The 27,000-nt window shown below is 42.5% G+C and overlaps 1 protein-coding gene across 1 annotated transcript in view; it reads right to left on the reverse strand.

The window, feature by feature from the left end:
- The window catches only part of stard9 (StAR-related lipid transfer (START) domain containing 9), a 45,990-nt gene that overhangs the window by 4,272 nt on the left and 14,718 nt on the right, over positions 1–27,000 (reverse strand). The window contains exons 4-29 of the mRNA XM_008277288.1: positions 22,190–22,306; positions 21,957–21,989; positions 21,785–21,846; positions 21,054–21,166; positions 18,401–18,543; positions 18,112–18,179; positions 17,800–17,897; positions 17,389–17,601; positions 17,133–17,230; positions 16,966–17,043; positions 16,601–16,678; positions 15,836–16,015; positions 14,817–14,868; positions 14,334–14,459; positions 13,520–13,602; positions 13,233–13,294; positions 12,547–12,740; positions 11,892–12,372; positions 4,884–11,735; positions 3,364–3,567; positions 3,037–3,220; positions 2,161–2,307; positions 1,898–1,997; positions 1,420–1,586; positions 1,163–1,227; positions 772–974 (exon numbers count right to left, since the gene is read on the reverse strand). Of these exons, the coding sequence (XP_008275510.1) occupies positions 772–974; positions 1,163–1,227; positions 1,420–1,586; positions 1,898–1,997; positions 2,161–2,307; positions 3,037–3,220; positions 3,364–3,567; positions 4,884–11,735; positions 11,892–12,372; positions 12,547–12,740; positions 13,233–13,294; positions 13,520–13,602; positions 14,334–14,459; positions 14,817–14,868; positions 15,836–16,015; positions 16,601–16,678; positions 16,966–17,043; positions 17,133–17,230; positions 17,389–17,601; positions 17,800–17,897; positions 18,112–18,179; positions 18,401–18,543; positions 21,054–21,166; positions 21,785–21,846; positions 21,957–21,989; positions 22,190–22,306 (10,201 nt within the window). The remainder of the gene's footprint in view (positions 1–771; positions 975–1,162; positions 1,228–1,419; positions 1,587–1,897; positions 1,998–2,160; positions 2,308–3,036; positions 3,221–3,363; positions 3,568–4,883; positions 11,736–11,891; positions 12,373–12,546; positions 12,741–13,232; positions 13,295–13,519; positions 13,603–14,333; positions 14,460–14,816; positions 14,869–15,835; positions 16,016–16,600; positions 16,679–16,965; positions 17,044–17,132; positions 17,231–17,388; positions 17,602–17,799; positions 17,898–18,111; positions 18,180–18,400; positions 18,544–21,053; positions 21,167–21,784; positions 21,847–21,956; positions 21,990–22,189; positions 22,307–27,000) is intronic.

Raw genomic sequence — 27,000 nt, forward strand, 5'->3', positions numbered from 1 at the left:
CAACACATATTTATGATAAGATGTGATGATATTTTATGTAATAAACTCTGCACTGCTGCGTGGAAACAAACAAGCAAACAAAATAAAACTTTGGTAAAAGTTTAAACTGAACAGATAAGATGAAGTAAGACAGGCCTAATGGTATACTGCAGGTATTAAATGCAAACATACTGCAGGTGTGAGAACGGAGTTGGCCATGCAATACAACAAACGTGGCAGTGATGAATGAGACTGTACTGTACTGTACTACAGATAGTTAATGGACGCAGATGCATCATTTCAAGTGAATTTGCAGGGTGTGTTAAATGCCTTGCAAAAATATAAATAGCTTTGCTGCCAAGACAAAAATAAAATATTTGTTTATATTTGAATTTTAGCAAAAATACAATATTTTTTGCTGCGCTGGCTCTTGTGTAAGTTCATCGTATATAAACATCATTCATCAGTTTTTCATACGTTGCTACTTTCTTTTATGAGTGATGACCTTATAAAATAAATCTGAAATGTCTTATAAAACATAAATCATTTATTTTGCATAAAGGATATTTATTCATAGAGCAGCAAGCAACAATATGTCAGATAAAGGAGGATGGAATATCCTTTGAATTTGAACAGAAAAGAAGCACTAAGTGGCAAGAAATGGAAATGCTCATGTGCATAAACCTCAGATTTGTAAAGTTCAGTTTGAGTTGCGTTTTCGATTAAATTACTGTCATTTTAAAAGTATAGAAACTGTATGAAGATATAGGCTGGGTTGGGATGTTTGCTCACCCAGCTGAGTGCTGTCATCTAGTGGTCGTGTCCAAACAGAACGGACGGACTGATTGTACAAGTGGCTCTTGGACAGCTGACAGATCACGCTCCACAGGCTGTCCAGGGGTCTGTTCAGCTCCCCAACCCCCAGGAAACCGTGGACAGACGGGCTGGTGGAGGGCTTGTAGTACGCCTGAATTCCTCTTTCTTCTCCTTGGTACCTAAATAAACACAGACTTTATACATTAGCACATAAATGATATTTGTAAAGTGAATCTTTAAATCTGTAGCTGCTCAGGATTATCTTGACAGACAGTGAGAAAATCCTAGAAGAAGAAACAGGTTAGGGATTGTCTCAAGGGTCGGTAGCTTCTGGATAAGTTCAGCAATGGGAAATGACCGAACTCACCTCCAGCCTGCTGTGGCTTTTCCCATCACCAGGTTGCCCAAATCCCCAGAAGAAGCAAGTCGCACCTGTTGAGAAAGAGCGTCAAACTCAAGCCAAAATATATATCTGAAAGTGTAGATTAAAAGGAGATGAAAGTGTTAGAATATACAGTTAACTACTATGTGGACCCTTTACTGAATACACATATAGTGAGTAATCTTGATTAGTTTGTCTCTCACTAAACAGGTTTCCTTTAAATAAATTTAAGCGTGTATTACCTCAGCCAGAGCACGACCAAGGAGACTGGAAGTGATGTCCTGGTAGGTTGTGGAGATGGAAGAGGAGGAGCCGAAGGAGGCGGTGCGTTGACGGGCACAAGTTGTAGGTGATGGAGATGAAGTCATGAGTGGCTCAAACCCGCTGACAGGCAGGTCAAGGCGGACATCTGGTAAAATACGTCGTTATTAATATTCAATTTGGATACAGAGAATGTGCAAGGAAAAGGAGAATGTAAGAAGAAAACGCAGAGGAGGACAGTGACAGTGTGACAGACCAGGGCAAAAAAATACTAATCTAGTAATTTATATTTCAGTAATTAAAACAATGCCAAAGAAGACAACAATATATCTGCTATAGTCCCACTCATAGGCATTTCAGTTCTGTAGCACAGATCTTACTGTCGAGGGATTTGAACATATTCTAGGATTGTTTTGTCCAGGTCTGTGTGAGGTTTGTGAGTCACTGTTGTGCCATTACCCTGGGCAGACAGCCAGCCTCTCTGTGTCTTCACACTCTGAGGACCACATATAGGAGGCCGTGTCCTGACCTTGAGCCCTTCATCTTGCAACGATGTGATCTGAACAAAGACACAACGAGTCGATGTGATGCTCACTCAAAAACAAAAAATACAACGGATATGTAAATTTGAGCATTTAAAGTGTAAAAGTCATCCGTAGTATTAACCTTAGATTTTAGAAATTTCAAATATGTACTGTAACAGGAGCAACTGTTGTACTAACCTGTCCGGTTAAAATTGATCTGTTGCCGTGTTGTAGCTGAGTGGTGTTGCCACTGTTGTACCCCGATGTTGGTCCAGAGGACAGACTCAGACTGGATCCTGTGCACAAAGTGCTGCTGCTGGTCCTCGTCCGATGCCTCAAGTCATCCTGCTCAACATAAGCCGTCCAAACTCAGGTTAGCTGTATTTATATCGGTCAAAATCTTCCATTCACTTCCACATTCACTTTAAAGAACTCTAAAATCTGTATGGCACACCAAACCACTCTAATCATGCATCATCTATTTGGATAAGAAAAACAGATCCCTAAAAAACTTTATTCATAAAAAATGTAAAAGAAATCCAGATTTTCCTTTCAGAAAGCACAGACATGCATAAACAAAGTCCAGAGTTCAACACTCGAAGGCTGTTTTTAAATTAATAAGTAAAACAGGAAAGTTTCTCTGTGAACATCTAAAATCTGAGTTTAAAGTTTGCGAGGAAGATTAGTAACATCACAACTAGTTTAGAAGCCAGTCTGTGTCCAATAGGCAGCTTATGCAAGTACGATGTGAAGGCTTTAACCTTGCACTGCACATACACGGAGAATAGACTTGACTGGACAGAGAATTGGACTTGTATCCAATTTGAACTTTGAAAATGAAATATTCTTTTAATGTCATTTTAACACCTTCTAACAAAGTAATTGGACTGTTTGACAGACAAAAAAACATATCAGACGCACATTATTATTCAAAGCAGCATATTTTATACATCTTTGAACATAACTGGAGGGGATCTTTAATTGCTCTCTCTGACAGAGGCCTGAACCAAATCGTCATATTTGCTCTGTGACATTTGGAAGAAATTAATTATGATTCTGCAATGACACGCTGACCTTGAATTCCTGAGACAGGGCCTGCTGCTGAAGCCGTCTCTTCTCCAGCTCCGTCCTCTCCCGCAGTCGCTCTCGGGCTTTTGCAATCTCCGTCCTGGCTTCTTCCCGGGCTCGGCTGTAGTCACGCAACAGCTGCTCAATGTCAGACGGACACTGCCCTTCTCCTCTCGGAGGGTCTGGCACTCTGTGGTTCAGATAATTTAGTAAAAACTGTGCCCTACCAATGAATAAATAACCAAACTGCCGTCATATTTAATTAAATACATTTCTAAAAGATTCTCCTAAGATTCAAGGGCTTCTTTGATGAAGTGAAACCTCGTGTCGTACCTGGAGCTGTCTACCACCTCTTGGCGGAGCCGTTGGAGGTACTCTTTGCGCCGACTTGGCGTTGCAGCAGCCACCTTGGAGGAGGAAACAGCCTCTTGAGGAGAGCAGCGAGGGTGTTTGCTAGGACTCAGACTACGAGCTCTCCGACAAGTCTGGAGGCGCTCCTCCCTCTCCTGCCTCAAGCCTTCAATGCTCCTGCGGTGCCTGAGAAGATGACAAAAATTTCATTTAGTAACAGTGAAGTCAAAGAGGAGACTTGTGGCTGATTAAATGGCACCTCAATACCTTATCACTAGCTGGCAGGCTGCTAGAGTGTTTTGAGAGTCAGATTTTTAGTCTTGCTTAATTATTCTTTATTCAGGCATTTTTCCTGATATGAATTTGGGGAAGAATTTCCATTTTATATGTTTGGATAAGCTAACTACCTGCAGAATTCAGAAAAACAGTGGCACATAGTTATACTAAACATGTTTATGGCCGTGTTTTGCGTAATACTGGGCAATTTCATCAACACCTTAAGACAATTCCATTATGTCAAAATAAAGCACATTTGGGTCAATTGTACCCTGACTAGTGACGTTAATGATGACAAGTTCATTTTATAAATGCCATTCATAATTTCACAGATTAAAACTACATCTACTAATAGGGCAGAAAATAAAAGACGCATGTCGGAAACTGTATTATAGATTTGGTGTAGTACTTGGTTTCATCACCAGATGGAGCCTCTTGGTGTTTATTGAGATGGAGTTACAGGTGTGTTTGTAGACAGCCTTAAAGGGCACCTCCCTTCTTTGTAACTGCTAACTTTAGCAGTCCTGTGCAGCATATAGTTGTGAAAAAAGTGCCTGGCGGATGTCTGGTTTAGCTAGCTACCTGCAGTTCAGCTGTCGCTAAGCTAGGATTTTTTTTACGCTAACACAAGCCAGGAGCAGAGTGTCTGTCAGTAGAGGGCATTTGTAGCTGCCAACCCGGATAACATTCATTACAAAGCTCTGTTATAAGTATAAATACATTTTCGAGGCAGTAGTAAATATTGCCAGATTTCCTGGAATGATAAACTCGCTGTGACAGTATTAGTGTGCATCTGTTCCAGCTGAGTATCCAGCAGCTGGACTAATGTTAATGACAGTAAACATGTCACTCCATCACATAAATCATGGATGAGGATAACTGATTTCAGTGAAGAGATTAATAATGTTGTGTGATATTTACTATGGGAGACTACAGCTTGTTGCTGTGTGTAAAACTTTAGATTTTGTCAGACCAATCACTGACTAGCAATTTTAAATGAAGTCATAATTCATGTAACATAGTGTTTACTTCATCTGTTCTTCAAACTCCTGATGTAATCAAGCCGACTTTGCAGCAAACAATAAGTGCGTGTGGTTAAAAAGGATTTTATCAGCATATGGATTGTACTTCGTTCATTCATTTTAATGCTTAAGCAATTTATAATTGCCACTGCGGTTGGCTATTGGTTTAGAATACTGTTGAAAAATTGCATCCATAGCCCTTACCGATCATACAGCTGCTGCTTCGTGGGAGCAGAGGCCGATGGTTCCTGCCCTTCTTTGGACCTCGGGGACAGCATCTTCAACAGTGCATCCGTCTCTCCCAGACCATAATGTAGCTTGGCTTCTGTCAGCTCCACAGTCAGAGGTGTCGGGTTCATGTTGAGGCTGACTGATGCCATCACCTGCTCTCTCTCCTGTCGCAGCTTCACTATCTCTCTCGCCCTTCTGTCTGTTGGTGCCACAGACTCCACATTAGAACCGAAACTCTCCATCTCACTCCATTCGGCACAGTTTCTGCTCCTGCAGTGGTCGTTGTTAAGAAACGTGGTCACTTTGTTTGAGCATTTTGATTGTTGACGATTGACGCCCGACCAGTTGGTGAACTTATTGTGCATGGGCAGGTCCTCTGGGACTCTCTGAGGGTCTTCACAAGGAAACACGCTGGTGACAGGTTCGGTGTTGACGAGGACATCGGTGTTGCATTCACTGGGTGCCAGTGACACCATGTCATCCTCCTGAAGCCGATCAGTCGTGTTGCTGAGCGGGGATGGATTGTAGGAATCGAAGCAAAAACCCCCAGAATCTACTGCAGGTCTTGGGAAAGCTGATGCTTGCAGTTTTAACATGGGAGAAGTGTGGTTCTGCAAAATTAAACTGTTTGTCCTCCATGGTGGGGAGGTCATCTGCCATTTGGAACTGGGATGGTGGCTGCCCTTGTCTGTATAGTTAACTCTTTCCCTGTCAGTGTCTGTATATCTATCCAGTGATGAAGTAAGGCTTGAAGGGCACTGATCCGATCCTTTGGGACTTGAGCCACTCATTTCACTCACCTTCTCAAGCGACACAGATTCTGATTTACTCGAGGAAACATCACCATCCTGGGTGGTCAGTTGATTGTCATTCGAAACAGAAGGACTAGTGAGGCTGTCTTCCTCAGAAGGACTGATTGTTTTTCGATCCTTACATTTTGGAGGACACACTGGTGTTGATTGTTTTCCTTTGTGCCTCATACGTAACCTGGTTCCAACAGTAAGAATAGGAGATGACGCACGGTCTGTGTAGGTAGCCTGTTTCTTTATAAAAGCACTTGTGTTTTTTGTTTTGGAAGAGCTGTGATTTTCCTGGCAGCAGTTCTTCGATGGCCTACGGGTGATTTCAGGTAGATCTTCACATGTGCTTTGCTTTGACACTCGAGATGAAGCAGATCTTACACGTCTTTGACAGTCAGCCGCAGTTTTTACATGAGGTGTTTTGAGAGGGTCATTCTCTGACTGCGAGGAGGCAGCCGAGGTGCTAAACCTCAGGTCAGGCATACTTTTCATCTTTTCATCTGTGTTGGCTTTAGTTCTCACCACACAGTGCATATTCTTGTCTTGGGAGACACTGACGACCTCAGAACCAATGACTTTGACTATCACGTTGACTTCATGAGATTTTGAGGTTTCTCTGGGTGTTTGACAAACACCAGCTTCCTTCTCTGCTAAAAGCCTTTCAGTCTGGATCGCAACATCTGCGGCTGTTTGAGTGGAACAGTCTCTCTTGATGCAGTCTTTAGACTCGCTGTAAGAGATGCCAACATCTGACAAGTTCTTCCTTGAAGTGGACTTGCGGGCTTCACCTGTCCTCATTCCCTGAACATCCCCCAGCAGGTCCGAGGTGCTGTCGATCAGCTTGGAGAGATGAGCTGACATGGTTTCCATACTGGCCCACGTTGGAGATTCTTTAATATCCACTTTGGTCTTCTGTGACGCAGGTACATCTGTGTAGCTCCTTTTGTGGCGATCTTTCCTCTTCAGAGAACCACTGTTGTTAGCGTTATTGACCGTCTGAAGCCCACTCTCAGTCTGAGTACTGTGCTCACATGTTTTTCTCCTTTGTGCCTGTGTACTACTCGCCTGGGACTCTTGCTCAGAGGAGTAAACAAACATGATTTCATCCACCTGACTGGAGTTGTTACCAAAACCAGGAACACTGCTGCTTGAAGAACTGCTGTTCACTGTCAGATTAGCGAGGCGACTGCGAATATCCACAGATGTCTGTTGACTAAGCTGAGATGTTTTGGTCGCTTGTTCTTTATAGTCTTCAATGCTGCTGAGCGTACTGGACAGCCCCTTGTTGGTGGCGTATGTGCTGAGGTGGGAATTAAAAGGGGAGTTCTGCCCATTCAATCCATTATCAACACTGCAGCACCGTGTTATACGTTTTTCAGAGCTGTTTAAAAGCGGAGATTTACAGGAGAGGTCAGCGGCGCTTCCGAATGTCGGGTTCTTATAGCAGTGTTGGTTTGAGTCGTCGTCTTGCCACTGGTGAACGAAAGGGTTTATGTCACTGGATGCAAAATGAATCGGGGAGTCCTGAGACTTTGATGCATGTTGTGGGTCGTGTCTCTTTGCGTACGGGCTCATTTTCTCTACATTTGTCTTCTGTGACACTGCTTGAGGAGGTAAAGAGCGCCTTTTTTGGGTGTAATCTTTGCTACATTTAACCTCGCTTTTAACAGAATTCCCATTAGGAGAAATCTTCATTTTAGATTTGCTGACTGACACTGAAGTATCTGCATCGTTACATCTTTGTTTGGCATTGTTCTGAGTGCCCAGCTTAACCCATTTAGATGTCAGCCGGCTGGGATGCATTCTAGCCGCTCTGTTATCCTCCTCATCCTCATCTGATGACTTCAGAGAGGAGTCAGAGGAAGAAGTGGGATGAGTCTTGATGTTAGACTTTCTGAACCTCTTTGTCTTGGCTTTTTTAGGCATAACAACAGAGTTACACAGTGCATCACCTGTCGTGCTCACCTTGGCCTGTTTGGACATTACAGATCCAATGCTGCTTGTGTTTCTGATGCCATTTTCCTGTGGTATCTTGTGTTCTTGAACAGAAGAAGAGATACTTTTTGACTCTGTTGAAATAGGTGGATGCTGCTGCACAACCTGATGTGTCCAAGTCTCTTTGTCGCTTTTCATTACATGATCTCCTTTGCAGTCGATTTGAGTACCTTTATCAAATTTGCACTGTGAATTTGACAGTTTTGGGCATTTGTTTTTGTAATTCAAGTTGACCACACAAGTCTGAGCCGAGTTATCTGAAGGAGTTTGTCGACAGGACTGATCTGGTGCTGTGTTGGAAGGGTTGCCACCTGTTTTCGCATCTGTTTCCTCTTTTTTAATGCGGCCAGAAGGAACCATGTTTTTGTTGTTGTGATATTTGTCTGGTTTGAATTGATGTAATCCTCCATCGACTAATAACTTAATGGCTCCAGCTGTTTCAGGGCTGTTTTGGAAAAGATGTCCAGCCATCTTTGGTGAGTTCTGTTTGGATGAATGATCGTCTATATTTTCAACACAAGATGAGGCTTCCATACTGACATCCTCAACAACAGTGCAGTCACATTTCAATTTTGTGGGACCAGTGGTGGAAAGTGTTTCGTGGGGGATTTGGTAAGGTTGTGGGCTTGGGTGCTGAGCCAGGGGTTCAGAGATGGGGTCAGCATTTAAAACAGAGGCATCTGAGCAGGTCTGGCTGTCCACTTTTTTGGAGCATTTATCATCGATTGCCAGATTCAGATGAGATTCTATTTTGTGTTTACCTTCATCAGTCATTTCTTGAGATAAAGCATTTGTCTCCACAGTGATTCTGTGATAATCAATACATTTTCTTGCTGAAAAGGCATCACTCACCACGGACAAACTAATTGTGGAACTTCCAGACTGCTCACACCCTCCTTGGCTGTTCAGACTCAGAATGGATTGCAAGTTTGCTTTTTCAGCAGATGAGTTTTGGAAAACACAAGGATTGAATACTGGCTTGTTTGATGTTTCATCAGAAAAGTTATGGGCGTTGTCAGTCTTTTGTGTTACTTCAGAATATTTAAGCACTCTGCTCTCATTGTTTGACTTTAATTCAGCTTCGACATTTGATGCCACGTGTTCCACTGTATTTGTGCGTATCGCTCTTTCAACGCAAGGATGTTCACTCAGGTTTGTTCCTTCTTTCGCTTGATGACCACTTTCATCTCTCAGACGTTTTTCCGTCCATCTATCTTCATCACTGCTACAGCTGAGATAACATGCAGATGATGACAAGGCATTCAGACTTCGACTCTTGCTCTTCCTGGCATCATCACTGCCAATCAGTGACAATTTCATGTGCTCTTTCACCACTTCTGAGATTCTCAGATCAATAGCGCTACAAATGGCATCTGACTTGCACATGTGTTTTCTGCTTTCTTGATGTTTTTCATAGTTATCAATCTGGTACTCTCCCCCTATAGTTTCTGCAGGTACTGCCTTTATTGTTGCCTTTCCAACTACCGGATTACCTCCCATAGACGCATCCCTCTGTGAATTTCTGTCACCACGTTTAAGCCCAGACTCCGTGTCCTCAAATATCTGACAACTTGGTTTAAGTTTCTGGCTCGTGAGATCAGACACTGGCGATGCAACTGAAGACACCGTATCTTGTCTGACGCTGCCACCAAAACAACCAGAATCAAATTCAGGGCTGTCAGTTTCTACGGCAGATTGTTCCCCTTTGGAGTCGTCGGTGTTATTATTGTCATCAGGCCTAATATCTTCCTGGCTTTCTCCTGTCATACAGCAGAAAGTTGCCAACTCCCCGCTGTTGCTCCTTTTTGGAATTTTCAGGCTGCCCATAAAAGCATCCTGTTGGTCTTTGTTCCTTTTCCTGGAATTTTTACAAGCCGATTTAACAGTTTCCTGCTGTAGTGCAATGGACTCGTCAGTGCCTTTGGTTTCATCTCTTGTAAATGACGCATCTTCCGTATTCCTAAAATGACACTGCTGTACGTCTCTCAACTTTGCTGCTGCACCAGATAGATTGCATAGTACTTCTGTTTCAGCTGAAGATTTGAAGGGACTCGCAGCACCGGGCATCTCATTCACTGCTTGACCTTGGATAGTAGAATTTGTAGAGAAATGCATTATCGATTGATGTCCTGAGGTGCCCAATTTAGTGTCGGAGGACATTGTAATGTCAGCAGCCACCTTGTTAGGTGTATCTGCAAATACCTGAAGCAAATTTGAAGGTGCTTGAGTGGTTTGGGGAATCTTAGTTTGTGAGACAGATGCATTTTGATCTGAGGTGGGCAAAGAAGCTGGATGCTCATTGGAGTTGTGGTCTGGAGTATCCGTGACAGTTTTTCTCACTTCTTTGGATTGTTTTAACTGTTCTACATACTGTCCTACATCCTTCTGAATACCTGACATCATGGGATCTTCTAGTGTATTTACACAGTCCTTTGAAGCCTCAAGTCTGTGGTCCAGCGCTGTTACATGTACACCCTCAGTGCTGGTGGATGTCGAACTGTAGCTTCTAGATCCACTCTGTGAGTCCGACAGATTCATACTTGTCGGACTGGGACTGCTTCTACTGCTGCTGCTGCTGCTGCTGCTCTCTGCATGTCTGAACATCATCTTTCTTTGGCATGGTAGAGATTCCCTGTGAATCCTGGGACTGTCTGCTGCATCTGTGGAGGACCAGGCATCAGTGAGCACCAGAACATTTTCTGGCTCCATCACACTGCAGCTGCTTAGAGAGCGTGGGCTGCTGGTGGAAGTGGTTTGCATGTTCCCAAACTCCTCAGTCAATTTATGAACAGTGTCTTTACCTCTGGAATCTGCAATTAATGAGCTTTGAGAAAGAGGCTTCCTTGTTGTATCAGTTTCTCTTGTCTTTGGGGACCCTGGCTGGCTCCAATATGCCTCTGTTGGGATCGCCAGAGGTTTCTGGCAGTGGTCCTCATCTAAACTGGTCTCTGCTGTCCTCTTGTGCTGCATGGATGGATGGGCAGAATCTGTCACCAGTGAGTAGGACGGTACCACTGCTTGTTTCAGTCTCCGCACTGTTGAGAATTTCCCACTGCTCTCCATAGTCAATGAATCTTTAGACATTTGACTGTCTTCGCTTTCTGCTTCACTCTGACCTGTATCCTCACGCCTCAGCTGCTCTGCTAGAGCTGTCGCATAAGCAGACGATAGAGAATCAAGAGAGAAAAGGCTCTCACAGTCTGATGTACCTTCATCCCTGTTTTCTTGCTCTTCCTCCCATCCAGCCAACTCTTGCTGCCTGTCTATCCACCTGCTGGTCCGGTTCATCAGAGCCTCGGTGCTATGCCACCGCCTCTGTCTGACACTCTTAGACAGAGTCCTTTGGTCAAGCTCCTCACATGATACAGCAGTTTTAATGGCACATTTGCTTTGACTCATTTTGGTATCTTTAAGGCTCTTGTCTCTTCTTTGTCTCCAGTAAAATTTACTTGCTATCCTGCATAGTGGTTTTGGGACTCGTCCTCCATTTACACCTGTAGGTGGTTTTCTGAACACTTTGGACAGAGCTGTTTTTATCCTGGGTCCCACAGAACGAGATAAAGACTTGCTGATGGTTTCTAGTCTGCTTTTATCTGCATCGTATGAGGTTTTCCCATTCATAAAAGGGGCCTTCTGAAAAGCGGGTTTGTCTGCTGTAGATCCTTGTATATTTTCTTTGCTTACAGGCAGCAAACTAGTTCCAAGTGGCGACTTCAGTGTAACAGCTGAGTTCTGGTCCGATCTGTTCTTAAAGGACAGGTCTCGGTTTGGCAGCAGGGGTTTCCTTTCTGGCCGTTCCCTACACGGCTGAGTTTGTGGTTCCTCTTTGGCGGTTTGCCTGATGTTTTCAGAGGAGCTTACTCTCTTCTGACAGGACTGGCTTCTTCCTGAGAAGATGGAGCCAGAGCAACTTTGGGTCCTTTGCCGAGGAAGACACTCATCTGAAACCCACTTCCTGCTGCCAATGGAATCAGACGCTGTCGATGAATTTAAAGTCAGCTCTGTGGATCTGTTTCTCTTGAGGAAGTGCCTGAGGGGAGAAAGAGAAACACTCTAAGATTTGAATAAAGTATATATAGGAGCTACAAACCACACAAAAAAAGTGCTGAAAAATGCTGGAGTGTGCATGGTTGTTTAGTCTGCAAATACAATTGATTCTACAGGTTGAATAACTCCAGGAACTTACCTGTATATAGGTGTGTGCTGTGGGTACAGCCGGGACAAAAGGTCTGCCGAAAATGAATGTCTGCGAGAAACAAGCGGTCGCCCTCTGAGCTTTGTTGGCGATCCCAGCTCAGGAGACTCTGGGCTGTCCGGTCCTGCTGGCAGGGCCTTTTCCAGCTGCTGTAAATCCCTCTTTGCTTCCAATAAACGCCGCTTGCTGGCGATTCTCTCCAGCTGGTAGTGCAGTCTTTTCCTACGGATGCGGCTCTCGGCACGACAGAGGGCGTGATGCTTTAGCAGCTCATCCTGCACTGCCTTCTTCCTGGCCCTCACCACCTGGGAAGGGCAATGCACTGTAGGATCTTCCTGATCCCTGGACACCTCACTTGTTAGCCTCTCCAGGAGGGGCGCAGGGAGGAGGTCTGCCTGAACTCCAGACTCCTGGGTGATTTTATGCTCTACGGTCGTCAGGCGATGTTTCTCCTGTAAAATCCACTGCTGGACTGTTGGGTAAAGATTCACAAAAGGACATTAAATTTTAGAGTACAATGAATTTTCTGTGGTTATCTATTTCACTTTTAAATCATTTAGAATTTGAGCTAGGATTCTGAAATCTGACTGATATCTCCATGAGTAGAAACATGCTGTCAGTGTGAGCGTGCGAACAGAGTACTGACTCTCAGTGTGCTGCTGTCGAAGGTGGGCCTGCTCCCTTTCCAGCTCCCTTTCTGCCTTCCTCTGTTCAGCCTGAATCTCCTGTCGCAAATTCTCCACGTAGCGCTTCTGCTCCTCCACACGCTGCCTGGCAGAAGGCTCCTCACTGGGAGGGAGACAGGCACCCTGCTGCTGTGGGAGCTTCGCTTCTTCGACACTACAAAAAAAAAAAGAAGGCAAATGATCCAGGATGAAAGACAGACTGAGAAACAATGATGAAACAAGAGAAAAAAAGGCAGTCATGAAGACTAAAGCAATCATTTTTACCCACCTAGGTATAAGCTGATGTCTAGAATTTTACAGTTTGGTGGCAGGTTTTAAATACAGCTACTGTTGACTTCAGCGTCTCAGCAGTATCTAAGCAACTCCTTTGAGCCTGAACTGTAAACAGCTAACTGGGATCGTTCACAAAGGTGGGGGTAATGGCAGCACATACAATCTCCACCAACTGGAAGAAAACACGAGCGAAGCATTGCCCTATTTCTACAGCGTGAACACTGGTATGACACTTATCTCTTATCAAGTATGTATGCCGTGTGTTGACAGAATAAGATCACTCAGTACACCACACATATACACACAGAGGGATGATTATTGCCCTAAATAAAGAAAAAGGTTTTGTTCTGTGTAATTGTTTGGGGGCATTTACCTGTCGCCAGGGGTCAAGGGGCAAAGTTCAGTGTAGGTACAGGTCATGACTCCTTCACTGGCCTGAGAAGAGCAATAAAAACAAACAAAAAAATAATCAAATTTAAGATTAAATTAAAAAAAAAAAAAAAACCCATTTACCCCTGCTTTTCTCAGAATAGACAGAAATCATCAGAAACAAGTGTGTGTGATTAACATTAAACTGCATTAGCCGTCATCATAAATTTTTATCATGATTGGCATCTTAATCAACAGCATCGCGCTCATTTTCAGGAGAGCAGCACCTACCCGTCTGCGCTCCCGAAGGACAGCTGCCTCTGCCGGGTGGTTGAAGCGGAACTTATGCACTCCTCCCAAGGTAATCACTGTCCCTGGAGATAAAGAGACATATCCTTCATCACAAGCTGTGTTCAACCCGTAGCATTGAAGCTGAGGGCACCGGTCTCTGTGTGTGTGTGTGTGTGTGTGTGTGTGTGTGTGTGTGTGTGTGTGCTGTGCTTCATGAGTGAAACATTGGTGTGTGTATGTGAGTGCGTGTCTACGTTTGTATCTTGGCATCTTTAAGTGTCATCTATATATAGTTGTACATTAACCTATATCTGAAACTGAATCTCTCTGTATGTATGTGTGCATATGGAACTGTACGGTGACCTATATCTGGTATCCAGCTCACAGCCATTATTACACCCAGGCCTTGATGCTCATAGTCAAGTGCTGCTCATGTCTGATTTTCTGTTTGACTGAATGTCATTTCCAACAGCAGGTATGAAAACAAAACATCTTTCTCCTGCTTATTTGAAACACAAACTGCATACAGTATGTTCCTTTGACTATAGCTGAAGTTGAACTTAGAATTCTTTTTTCATAGCTGGCATTTATTCTGCTACAGTCACTGAATGCATCATAAGTTACCGTTCTTTGCATTGCCGGTAACAACTGTCTCAGGATATTAGCATAAAAAAATATTTTAAGAGTGAAATGTACGTGCATTGCTCAGATTAGACGTAAAATTCTGTATCCAGTCTGTGTCACATGCAGAGAGACATATCCAGTGGGAGCAAGACAGCGCGAACAAACTGTTTTGCCGAGGACATGAACTGACCTTGGGCCAGTCTGCAGGGCTCGGTGACCTCTCTGTCGTTGAGCAGGCAGACGCAGCCAGGCAGCGGTCTGAGCGTTACCACACCCCCGTGGTTTTCAATCTCACAGCTGGCGCTGCCCTGCAGGACTACAGACAGAATGAGGAGATACAATCACACATTTTGATTTAGAAAGCTGTGCTGATGCGGCTACTGTACTGCTCAACATATTCAGTGCTCCATGCAGTGTTTAAGGAAAAGGTAACGGCCCATTTAAGAGCGTGCTATACATTCTCATGCCGTAGCTGTAACGTGCTCTACATTTTGTGTGTGATAACCTACTTAGCAAACTTGATGACAGTTGTTGCTCTACCTTTATATATGGTATAATTTATGTATCTAGTATCTTGCAGTGCACAAAAGCTGAGGAAAAATCTCATTGCATAGCTTGGGAATTATTATTAAGAACTGGATGAGTAATCAGAAATTAAATAAACAACTAATACCTATTTGTGGTTCTTTAAATTGGCTCTGAGGTCCGACGCAAGTGACTCCTTCCTGTAACAAAAAAAAAAACATGCTGTAAACATGGCAACTCTGCTAAATAAAACTCCACACAAACAAAAACATTGAAGCCCTTATGCAGACTGGACATTAAGCTGGTTGTGCTCAAAACACAAGCGGGTATCATGACCAAATTATACACAATGATCATCAAGGACTGATGCTGTTTCTAATCTTCCACTTACCTGGAAAATAAATAAATAAATAATAATTTGTTTACTTTACAGCTTTATCCAGTGGGAATTAAAGGCTTTCTTATATGGTGTCAGGACCACATGTGCTCCCAGGTGGCCTCAGCTCTTCACATGCAGGAAACAGTGTAATTGTCAGGCCTAAGGGTATGCTTGTCATTGTCAGAATCAGGACAGCTTAAGCTCCCCTGAGTCCTAGCCTCAGAACTAAGAGCCTCTTATCCAACCTAGCTTTATGCATTGCAGAATACACACACACACACACACACACACACACTTACACATAAGGGAAATTGACAGGACAGTTGGAAGATGGAGTGCAAAGGGAAAAAAAAAGACAACAGAAACGCACCTTTTCTCAAGAGTTTTTGTAGCAGAACAGAGTGAAATGAGAGTAAGAGGAGGGGGAGGATCTAGCCGAAAAACAGAGACAGTTTTAGTCAAGACAGCTGACAAGAACAGTAACTTGAGATTTCAGAAAAGTAGAGCAAATGTAGAGCATATTAGTTTGTGAGACGTTGCATCCTGTTGTGTACGTAAAGGAGTATTTTTAATGTAGAAGCAGGTGTGGGTGGAGAGACAGAATGGAAATAAACCATCTCATACAACTGATATTTTATACTGATTTAGACTTCAGCACATAAGCTAGTCATTCTAACATCCAACATTTGATTATTTACAATAGAACAACCCTAATCCCACATAAATGACAAAAAGACAAATCCCTATCGTTACTGCACATGGATTTTTATGGAGTTTTATTGTCGTACCCTGAGGTGGTAAAAGACGACTCCAGTGCTGAGAACATCTCCATCAAGGGCAACCAGGTGAGGTTGGAGGGAGCTGATGAGGAAACCGGCCCGATCTCTGTTGATGTCCACACTGTACTGCTCCAGCAGCTCCTTTTTGTCCCTCCAGCTCTCCGACCAGTCCTTGGTCAACTGCTCTACCTGTGAAAGAAAAGTGGATGAAGGCAGAGGAAAGTCATGGGGGTGAAACGAGATAATCCAAATATCATTTTTTAGGGAGAAAATGTAGACATCTGCTTTATTTGCTGCTGCTACAACTAAAACAGGATGATGCATAATACTGAGTTTATTAAATACACCAGTACATTTTCCAGGTTCGTCTTCGCAGTCAAAAAGAAAGAAATCCCAGTGACTCAGAATAGACTCTGTGTTCGTATCACCACCTCTATAAAAAGCCTCAGTTCATTCCCTCCAAACCCTGCTGGTATCTAAGCCTGCAGACAGGTTCAGATCTCTTTGTATCTTATCTAACCTCATGTCAGAGCTTGACTAGACCTTGTGATGTTGACCACGTTTGGATGGCAAGATATGTGATGATAAATTTGCCTATCAAAGATTGACGCTGCTTGTTACATGATAATCTGGATTTATTTTCTGTAACATTTTCCCTGAATGTCAACCAGATGAAAAACGCTCAACCTAGTATGAAAGCACACTGACTCGATGTCAAACACTCAGAGAGGCAGATGTAAGGAGGAGTAAGTGCGCATGTCGACCCTGTGTTACCTTTAGTTCGTTCTGTAGCACGATCTCAGAAAGATTTCCATCCCTCTCATCACTCAGGGATGGACTGGGATTACGTTGCTGTCAATCAAGAGGGTAAAAAATGATCAGTCAATATATTGTACAAAGGGAAAATGTCATACACATTATGATGCAATGCAGTCTTTACCGCCCTGGGGATTAGAAATGTCACGAAGACACAAAAGAACTGTACTAAGGCTTGGGTACAAAAAACTTGTAATGTGGGAATCTCTTTTATTCAAAGCCTTACAGTACTAAGAAGGCTTTTTTTTTTTTTGCGTAAACCCAGCGGGGTGTATTCCCAGGGAGAGTTAGCTCCACGCTCTATTGAGAAAAGGTCACTATACCATTTCAAAGCTGAGCAGCATGCTCTTCAGCCTGTCAATCTCCTCTCTCAGTTCCCTGATCAGTCGAACGCTGGCATCCTGCACAGAAATCAAAGCGCACATTAACCTACTGAAAACATTTAGATCAAACGTTAAGTCTTGGCATCGGCCTCTCAACAGCCACTAACCTCATTAACCCGAGGCTTGTTGACAATATTTCTGGCATGGGCCGCGTAGCGCAGGGTGCTCAGGGTCTCGTTGTAGCTGTTAGCGGAGGGTGAGACCGCTGCAACACAAATACACGTACACAGCAGTTAGCACTCACGTCACATGAAATTAAAAAAAAGCCAGTTAATAATTGAGACTAAAGGAACAACAGCATTAGTTCAGTTTTCAGTTGAGGGATATAAGAAAAATGAGTCAATTTAAATAGACAATACTCACTTGCAATCATGATGGTCTTGGAGTTGCCTCCCAGACTGTCTTTCAGGAGCCAGGTCAGGACAGAGTCTCTGTAGGGGATGAAGCAGTGCCTCCTCCCACCTCCACCTCCTCCCCCAGACAGAGAGCTGCTGTGGCTTCCCACTGTGCTGCCGTCGCCCTCAGAGGCCACACTGTTGATACTCTGGCAGCTGCTTGACATCTGGGAGTTCTGAGCTGTGAAAGCAGTGGTGAAAAGATGGATTTAGAGAGAAAGTAAAATAAACAGGAGGGAGTAAGAATAGAGAAGATATGGATGGAAAAATAAGGAAATCTGTCGAGGTTAATTTAATCAAAATAATAATTTTATTCTGATTTCTTAGACATGATCACTTGAGCTTTGAAATTAAATATTTAAAGGGTTTCTCAACTTACCAAGAGCAGAAATGACAATACCCAAAGTAACCAGCGACTTGTTGATGTTGGAGCCCTCCGTCAGTCTGTCCCTGCAGTAGTGGGGATCTGCTCTCTCACTGTCAGACACATGAACACAGAATTAAATTTAGATCATAACAATAAAAATCGCTTAAGGTGTGGATAATACAATATAAAAAGCATGAAATGGAGCATTCAGAAAATCTGAGGGCAGTATTCAATATCCACTAGGGGGCACTTAAGTCAATGAATTCTACTCGAAAGAGAGTTACAAAAACCAGAACCCTTGTAAGCAGGACAAAACTGTTTCACCTCCCAGCCAAGTCCACCAAGTTAATCTTGCTGACGGTTTCTGAAGGAAGGTTGTTTTCTAGGATGGCCTGTGGACGAAAGGCAAGAATAATTAAATGAGAAACTGCACAGAAATCACTGAAAAAATGATAAATTCTTTACATAAACGAAAAACATCAAAGAATCATGTGCAAATTAGAATAACAATTATTACAATAGTGAGATGATCATTAGAAAACAGAGTTTATGACAATAGAAGTAAAACAACTAAAACAGATGACTTTATGCAAGTTGTGCAAGAGATACCGACCTGTGTGTACTGAATAGTGAAGATGGCATGGGATCTGCTGCTGGCGTCGTGGTTGTGTGTTGCTGCGGTGATGCGGTTGGCGATGCCTTCCTCCAGAAGGTCCATGGCCTGTTTGCAGTCTGAGACCACATGCTGAGACAGGTCTGATTAGAGAGAAACAAAGAGAATCCAAAGGCTGAAATCTTGAAATCTTGGCAAAAAACAAACTAAAAACTTGGCAACATGGTACAACAACCTCAAAATGTTTATTAATGGCCCCAACTTCCACAGTGGAAAGCAATTAATTTGAGACTTGGAGTGCAAAACCGAGTGAGCGTTGGCCAGGTTCTACTGCACATTGTACAGCTAAGAATTCTCATTTTACGAAAACTTTTAAAAACATTAACAGGAATGAAACTCAAAGAAAAAAGAATGATATTGATTTACGTTTTAAAGTTAAAGTTATGTATGGCTGCTATAGGAATAAACTTTGATTAACTGAAGTAAATTAAACTTAAAACGCTTTTTAATTAGAGGGATCAAAGTGTTCAGAGGCACAGAAATGTGGAAAAGACACAAACAGGAAACGTGGCACATCAATACTTGCTCCCATGTGACTCGTTATGTTTTCCCACAACATCTTGTAACAAAAATGTCTAACAATGCTACTTCCAGGCGTGAATCACAACAGCTTCAATGGCTGTTAAACACGTGCACACATATTACTAAAAAAGCTTTATCATGCGGCTGCTTTCTTGTTTTCAGTTAGCTGGTCAATAAAAACATAATTTAATTATTGTAGAACAAAAAGAGTGACAGCAAAACATTGTTCAAATGGACAAGTGTGGAGAGAGAAGGAGTAAAACCTGGGAATCCTAAATGTGCTCTGTCTGTGTGTGTGTGTGTGTGTGTGTGTCTGTGTGTCTGTGTGTCTGTGTGTGTGTGTGTGGTGAAGTGTTCTCATTGGAACCACAAGGAAATGACTTCACTTCCTCTGGTCAACTGGGATTTCTCCTGATACAGACAATGAGTGGATGTGGGGCTTTAAACAGCCGGGCGGACGACGGGGAGGGGAGAAAGAGAGGGAAAGGATGAGGAGATGGAGGGAGAAGGAGGGGGGGAAAAAGTAAGAGAAGAAGAGCTAAAATAGGCGTTCTGGATTAGAACCAGGATGTCCAACTCTGGAAATGATCAAAGGGCTTAACAAGGGAACGAAACTCCACCACTGACCGCATACCGGACTTATAAACTAAACTTACAAGGCACGAGCCACACTCAAAATACTGAGGGCCAAATTACATGTCCGACTTCAACAAACGTGTATGAGGATGAAGAGAAGGAAAATGTAGCCTTTCAAATCCACACTTCTCTTCACGATTCATGATCCACTGCTGACCGTACTCAAGTGTTAATGGTCAGTGGACAAACTCGTATCTTGTAAAAGCACTTACTGGTCCAACAATGTAAGTTAAATAAGGAAAGACTTCTACTTGAGTAATTAACTAGTACCAATGGCCAAAAAGGGCAAAATCCTGATTTCTGAGATCATCATTTTGTGCACCTTCACTTGGAACAGATGGATCATATTTAAACATTATCATCTTTAACATAATCTGTTTATCTTGCGGGCTGCAGGGTGGCGCAGTTGGTCAGCATCGTTGCCTCGCAAGAAGAAGGTTGCCGGTTCGCGTCCCAGTGAGGACACCCAGAATCTTTTTGCGTGGAGTTTGCATGTTCTCCCCATGCAGCGTGGGTTCTCTCCAGGTTCTCCGGCTTCCTCCCACAGTCCAGAAACATGTTGAGGTTAATTGGTGATTCTAAATTGTCCGTAGGTGTGAATGTGAGTGTGCTTGGTTGTCTGTCTCTAAGTATAGCCCTGTGACAGACTGGCGACCGGTCCAGGATGTCCCCTGCCTTCACACTAAGTCAGCTGGGATAGACTCCAGCACCCCCACGACCCTAGTGAGGATTAAGCGGTGTTTGCTTTGAGTTTTTAATGTCTGTAAGAGGGGTAATCAATAAGTTCAGACGCTGTGCTTATAAAATCAGAAACCTTGCTAGATTTAAATCTGGTCAGCATCTCCCTCAAAGGAGTCTCCTTGCGCTGTGCTACACGTCTCCCGACGGTCCCTGTAAGTTCCATTATACAAACATGTCAAGCACCATCTGCTACGAGCACTAAATCTCCTCAACTATGTCAAAACAGCGACAATCGAATTTCGTTTTGGGGAAGAAGAAGAAGAAGTCACAAGGAGCCAAACCGAGCGAGCAAATTGTGTTGTTGTGGCCAAAGAACCGAAGCATTGTGAACAAAACAGGATCGTGCTCCTGATGTGGCTCGTCTGGTTTTTCAAACTGCAGCCTCTTCCACTGTAAAAACTGGAGGGCATGAATTTTATTGGAACTTTTTGATCTTTTTCTATTCAGGTTTCTTCCTCTACTTCAGAGTTTTTTTTTATGTGTAGGTAGGCGCATTTGATCGCAAAAATAAATAATAGATAAAACAACACTTATGGAAGTAGCAAGGGTGCAACGGTCAAGGATCAACATTTTACTGTACAGATTTCGCTGAAAGGGAAACGCAAGCATGCCTTTCAAATTCAAACTGAGTTTAGCCCTGACAACTATACATTAGGTCTTTGCTGTTTAACACTTTAGTGACCAAAGTATTTACCTTGTACATACGGTCCTTTCTCGGGATGCTCTCTGACTCTCAGGGAAGCCCTCTTCTTCTGCTCTCCTCCCCGCAGCAGGTCTCTTACTCGCTCATTATAGATCTCCAAGAAGCTGGAGGGACAGAAAGATGAGAGGACGTCTTGAATATACAAATCAATGCAATGTCAGGAACGGATCAGGTAACGTCTGTTTCGTCTATACAAAGACTGAGGCGCTCGCCACAGGTCTAGCTACAGGCCCATCAAACATTATGAGTTGTTTTATTTCAATCACTGCAAGCATTTTCTGCATCTCAAAAAAAAAAAGTACTTTCCTGGTGTTTTGATTTTACTGGAGAGCTGACAGAACACAAATACAAACGACATGCGTAACATGTGGCAATGAAACGGTCTCTCTGTAATCATGGTTACCTGGACAGTGTTTCAGACAACTTGCCTAAGCAAACACAGTCTTTGGTAGGAAGATTATAATCTTTGAATTGTAAAAACACGACATTTTTCCCTGTGAGTCAAGTGCAGGGAGAACACAGAGAGCATAATATCTCCTTTGTCAAATTAACATCAGGAAAATGTGAACATGGCGGTAAAAGAAAGTCAGTTTTAATTTGCATTTTGTTGGCTGCTGTTTTTCAGCATAATTCTACCAAAAACACTTGTCTAATTTGAATCTTGCCTTCTGGAAAGACATAATTACATTGGTGAAAATCAGAGTCACACAACAACACGGTACCTGATCTCCACTCTGCTTGAGTTCTGCGCATCAGGAAAAGTGTCTTCAGATCGAAAGAGACCCTGTAAGGAAAGACAAACCGCAATTTACTTCAACACTTGATACTCAAGGGGTTGAATTATAAGTGTGCTCACTTTATTCATGTCATCGCCTGCATGAATTATAACCGTACCTGACAAATACGAGGGGTCAAGCCGATGGACTCCTGCAGGAATCACAAAAAAGGTAGTTTGTTTGATAGTTGTCATGTCACAACTAAATGCTTTTCTGAGCAGTGTTTACATTTGTGTATTTTCTTTGGTGTACACTTTGTGTAGTTGCATTGCCTCCAGCGTGCCTTGTGATATTAGCTAAGGTATGAAAAATGTGTCTAATGGCATGCAGTGATTGCAGCATGCTCCTCACCGGTGTCCCCATCATGGTGTACGTCTTCCCAGATCCTGTCTGGCCGTAAGCAAACAGACACACGTTGTAGCCCTCAGACGCTCCGGACAGCACCGACACACCCAGGTCCTGGAACACCTGATTAAAATAAGACACACACCTTCAATTACAAACACACACAGAAAGAGCAACTAAGATGTCTATAAATAACTAGGTGGAGAAACACACAAGCTCTCCTCGCCCTGTGTTTAAGCAGAGTGCTTATTTGTGATGAACATGTTAAGTAAGAGGTGTCGTTTAAGTGAGAATAAAGAATTCTGCAAACACATCTGAAAGATTATTTTACTCAAAAGTAGGCGCGCTTGAGGCCTGGTGATCTGTTTACAGTGTGAGCCAATGTCCTTGATCTCAATCGCATTGTGTTTTTACACGAGTGTAGCCTTACATTAAGGTTTCATGATTACAATGCAGTGGCACCGGTCCAGTGGAGGGGAGGTCATGTTGCTTCCTGCTGAGGTGTTTGGGTAAGGAGCAGGGAGGCCAGCTAATACTCTAGGTAAACAACTTTGCAGAATGTATATGTGGGAGAAACAAATGTGAGCGTAAAAGGACTGTGAAAAGTGACTGGGTCAGGAAAATAAACGTAGACTAAAAGCACGGTTCTGAGACGGGGAGATCCTGGAAAGCCCCACTAAAAACAATCAGCTGAGGCCTCTTGTTTTCCTTCGTTCTGTGTCTGCATCTGAGCTCGAGAGCCTTGGGATTACAAGCACAAGACCAAATCATCAAATAAAACACTTGTTTTTTTAATAAGTCTAACTACTTTGAAACGCATGCTGGCGAATGATACGGGGTCACGTTTTTTGTGTTTGCAGTAAGAAATGCTGCGACGAATTAGAAATCTGCAAATGTGTTTTTAAATATAACTTTAAAGGACATGTTGTGTATGTGCATACAATAAGCTGAAAGATGTCTCCAGAAATTAAATCTACTGTCACTGTCAGAGGTTTATCTTTAGATAATAGTCACAAAATATTATCCAGTACCCTAGGATGGGGAACCTAATAACTATGCTGCTGCCTAATCATAGTTGTATGGTAACCAAGTAAGGTTTGAATAACACACAATTTTCAAAATGATCTCCTCCAGAGAGGTCATTTCTTATTTAGCCCAGAAGTTACAAATTTGTCTCAGAGATTTTTATAATTTTATTGCCACTTAAAATGCAACAGCTATTAAGACATTATCATACATAGAGACAATGTTTTGAAATCGGCACATGGCTACACTAGACTATCAGTAAATACAAGGTTATGGTATCAGATTAGCCATCAAGCTCTTCACAGTGAACCTTTCGTCACAACTTGAAACCTTTAGACGCTGTTTCGATTCGAAAATTCCCATTCCAGTTTTCTAAATCTTAAGATCGTGTCAATATTTCTTGTTTTGTTAAAAACTCTAAGACATGCACTTTACTATCATAAAGAAAATCTGTCAAAGTGTAGTGTGGCAACACAAAGCTTGGAGGTTTTCCACTGCATCACAGAGGCACAGAATTAGCAGATATTTGCGTTCGATAGTTATCAAAGCCAAACTCACTGTATTACGATAACAGACTGCACATGACACAGTGTGCATGGTGAGCAATATGGATGTTGATCACCTTATATCATGTATTACACCGGCCAGTCATGTCTGTGCTGGGGAAAAGAAGAGTAAACGGATTGATCATCTGACCTCTTTTGTTATCTTTCCTTTGTTCATGACTGATAAGTGAAACGAAACATCATCAAAACCTGTCCTGAGGACATGTGGCCTCAACTGCAACCCATAAGCTCAGTCCAAAGGCAACACATGGCTTGGGGGGGTAGCAACCTGATCTAGACCAGACCTGAGACACAGCACATTCTCCCCAAAAAAACATAACACACCCTGGGATCAGTGAGGGGTTCCCTTCCTTGGCCCCCAGGCTCAGGACTGGTGGTGGATAGGTACACACTGGAGGGAGAGAAGAGGAATGTTCTCAAAGCTACCACAACCTCCAAGGATCAAACGCAGGAATACTTTCAACATACCTCCCATGTGTGCGAGTGTGTGTCTGTGTGACTCCCGACCACTGTCAGGAGATGCGAGAACCTGGAGCTAAGCCTGTGTATACTCTTGGCTTACAAGGCGGTGGGAATTGGTTTAAGTTGGATGCGGCTGAAAGCTCTTGTGAAAGGCTCCGTCCTTGTGAAAGCACCCTGAATGTATTCAGTGGTCATCTGGTTGTTCTTAGAACTGTGTGAATCTGTGTGATAATATTCAACAGCCTTGAGTTTTCTCAGAGGTAAGACGTTCAGCACTGGTCAGGTGGAGTGACGCTCCAGCAGAGACCAGCAACGTGGCTGATCAACGTGATAAAGCAAAAGACAAAAAGCGTAAAAACCTGGTGAAGTTAGGACAGAGACCTTTAAATAAGATAAAATACTGATTTGAAATGTTAAATAGCACATGTCATTAGAATCTTTGAAAGCAAAACACACTGAATGCAAGGGATGGCTGGTAATAAACAAGTCTTTGGCAGTCTATTGTATATAAGGGTGAAAACACAATCTGTAGAAAAACATCCAGTGGAAAATTCATCACATAAAGTTTACAGCTGCCTCGCTCATAGTTCATCTCTCATTGCTTCAGGTAAGTTATGTTTGGCTGTTAGCAGCATAGAGTCCTCACATGGAGTTGAGCAAATTATACGAATATGACTTAATGACTAAAACAGCCATTAGTCAACCTGTTGCTAGTTATGACTGTGTTGATAAATTAAATCTGAAATGATCTGTGCATCATGCAAACTGTTGAAGAAATTCACGCTGCTCAAATAGTTTTTCTAAGTAAAACTATTGTTGCTCAACAGTAAAAACACTGTCAAAGAAAAGGTCTTGCATTACATTTTCTCGTAAAAAAAAAAGGAAAGCGTAAAAGAGGAAATTAAAAAAAGGCAACGTCAGTTCTCCTTTTAAAATTTTTCTTTAAAAAAACAACCCCCAAAAAACCCACAAGACCGACAGTAGTAGTACTGGACTGATGAGCAGTACTGATAGGAGTAGTAGTGCTGTTCATACATCATTTAAAGGAATTAACAAATTATAATTTTAACTAGACTAATTTGTTTACAATTTCATGTATGAATTCTTTTTAAGTACAAATTGTTATTCAGTTTTTATGAATTTAATTGAACCAGTTAATTGTGGGCATTTTTGCTGAAAACAGATGATTATAATCATCACAATAATATCACCAAAAATCAACGGAAACATCCTTATTTTACATTTCATCTGTTACGCCACAGCCATAAAAGAAATAAAACAATCAGTCAATTAGTTGGATCAATAGAAAATCAACACTAATTTTGAGTCAATGATCAATTTTATCTTTGAATTTAAAGAGCATCACTCTCTGGTTCTATCTATGTGTGAGGATTTCATGCTGTTCTACTCCATGCTATCTGACAAAACTGTATATCTGAAGATTTGGGATTCTCAAATTCATGATTTTTCACAGTTTGAAGACTAAACTATCAACTTTTTCTTTTTTTTTTAAACGATTAACCAGTCAAGGAAATGACTGTTTGCTGTAGTCATGAACTCTACAAAAAAAAGTATTTCTCTGTAGCCTTGCCAACGTTGTACTGAAACAGCCACATGCAACTTGTAAAAGTGTTGCTGCTTTTCTCAATGGCCTTATAAAGCCTTCGACAGGCGCTTGGGTTGAAATGCCTAACACCTAATTATTCCTATGGACAGGACTTCATTTTAACCATTTTAAGTGTAAAATTCCAGCTAACTTTAGCATTTAAAACTTTTCAAGAGCCGGGATGGAAAAGTGCTATTTTTAAAGTTTAACTTTAACGCAAAAATATATTGTCTAGATTATATGTAGCATTTTATTTCAAGAAATAAATGACAAATGAGAGCACCTTAGGTGTATGTTGCTCAATATTGGATATCATGACTACAAAATGTAAAAATAATTATGCAATCCCCTGAAGGCTGGACCACCAAGTGTTGCCCCCTGCGTCTTGGCTGAATGGAGGCTTAAGCGTGGAGACAAAAAGCAGCGCCTCCCCTGTCTTGTCCTCATCCTACTATTCAAAAACAGACACACTCTCCTCTCTCAAACACAGAGAATCAATACAGCCCTTGTTAAAGTTGACCCTCTTAAATTCTCTCCATGGGGGCTACAACAAGGCTGAGGGTCCCTCCAGGCTTAGCACAAAGAGCAGGAACTTCACTTCAACTGTCCGCCTCTTTGAACCCGTCTGTGTCTTCATTCCCTGTACACTGTTCCTATTGTTTTCTCTCTTTCTACCATGTTTTGTTTTTATTTAAAGCCAGCAAAACACCTTAAATAACTTCTTAACAGAACCACAAGAGAAAGTTATTCCAACCTCTTGGGTCAATTAAAAACAGCGTGTGTGATTCTGCCTAGATGGGCAATGACAGGCAACATTAAAACCATCCCGTTGTTTGTCATCACTGTCACAGCAAATTAAAATCAGTAGATTGGAATTTGTGCCATTGTACTCTGCCTGCGTGAACGGACACGATGGCCTCCTGTCACAACCTACTTTCACAGTTTCCAACACCCCCGCAGCACTGGGAAGGTATTTTTGGACGAACAAAGCAGGTGAGGTAAGAGACAGGTTGCATTGTGTGGAATGGAATCAAATGAATCCACTTGGACACAAAGCCACCAGGCCAGAGGAGCTACAGTAAGCGTGCAAGTTAGTCGCACTCCTCGAAACATACAAGTTACAGACTAAACATGTCCATTAACAGGAAGGTTGTTAT

This window comes from Stegastes partitus, unplaced genomic scaffold (genome assembly GCF_000690725.1).
Source record: "Stegastes partitus isolate 25-593 unplaced genomic scaffold, Stegastes_partitus-1.0.2 Scaffold94, whole genome shotgun sequence".
In the NCBI taxonomy this organism is placed as follows: Eukaryota; Metazoa; Chordata; class Actinopteri; family Pomacentridae; genus Stegastes; species Stegastes partitus.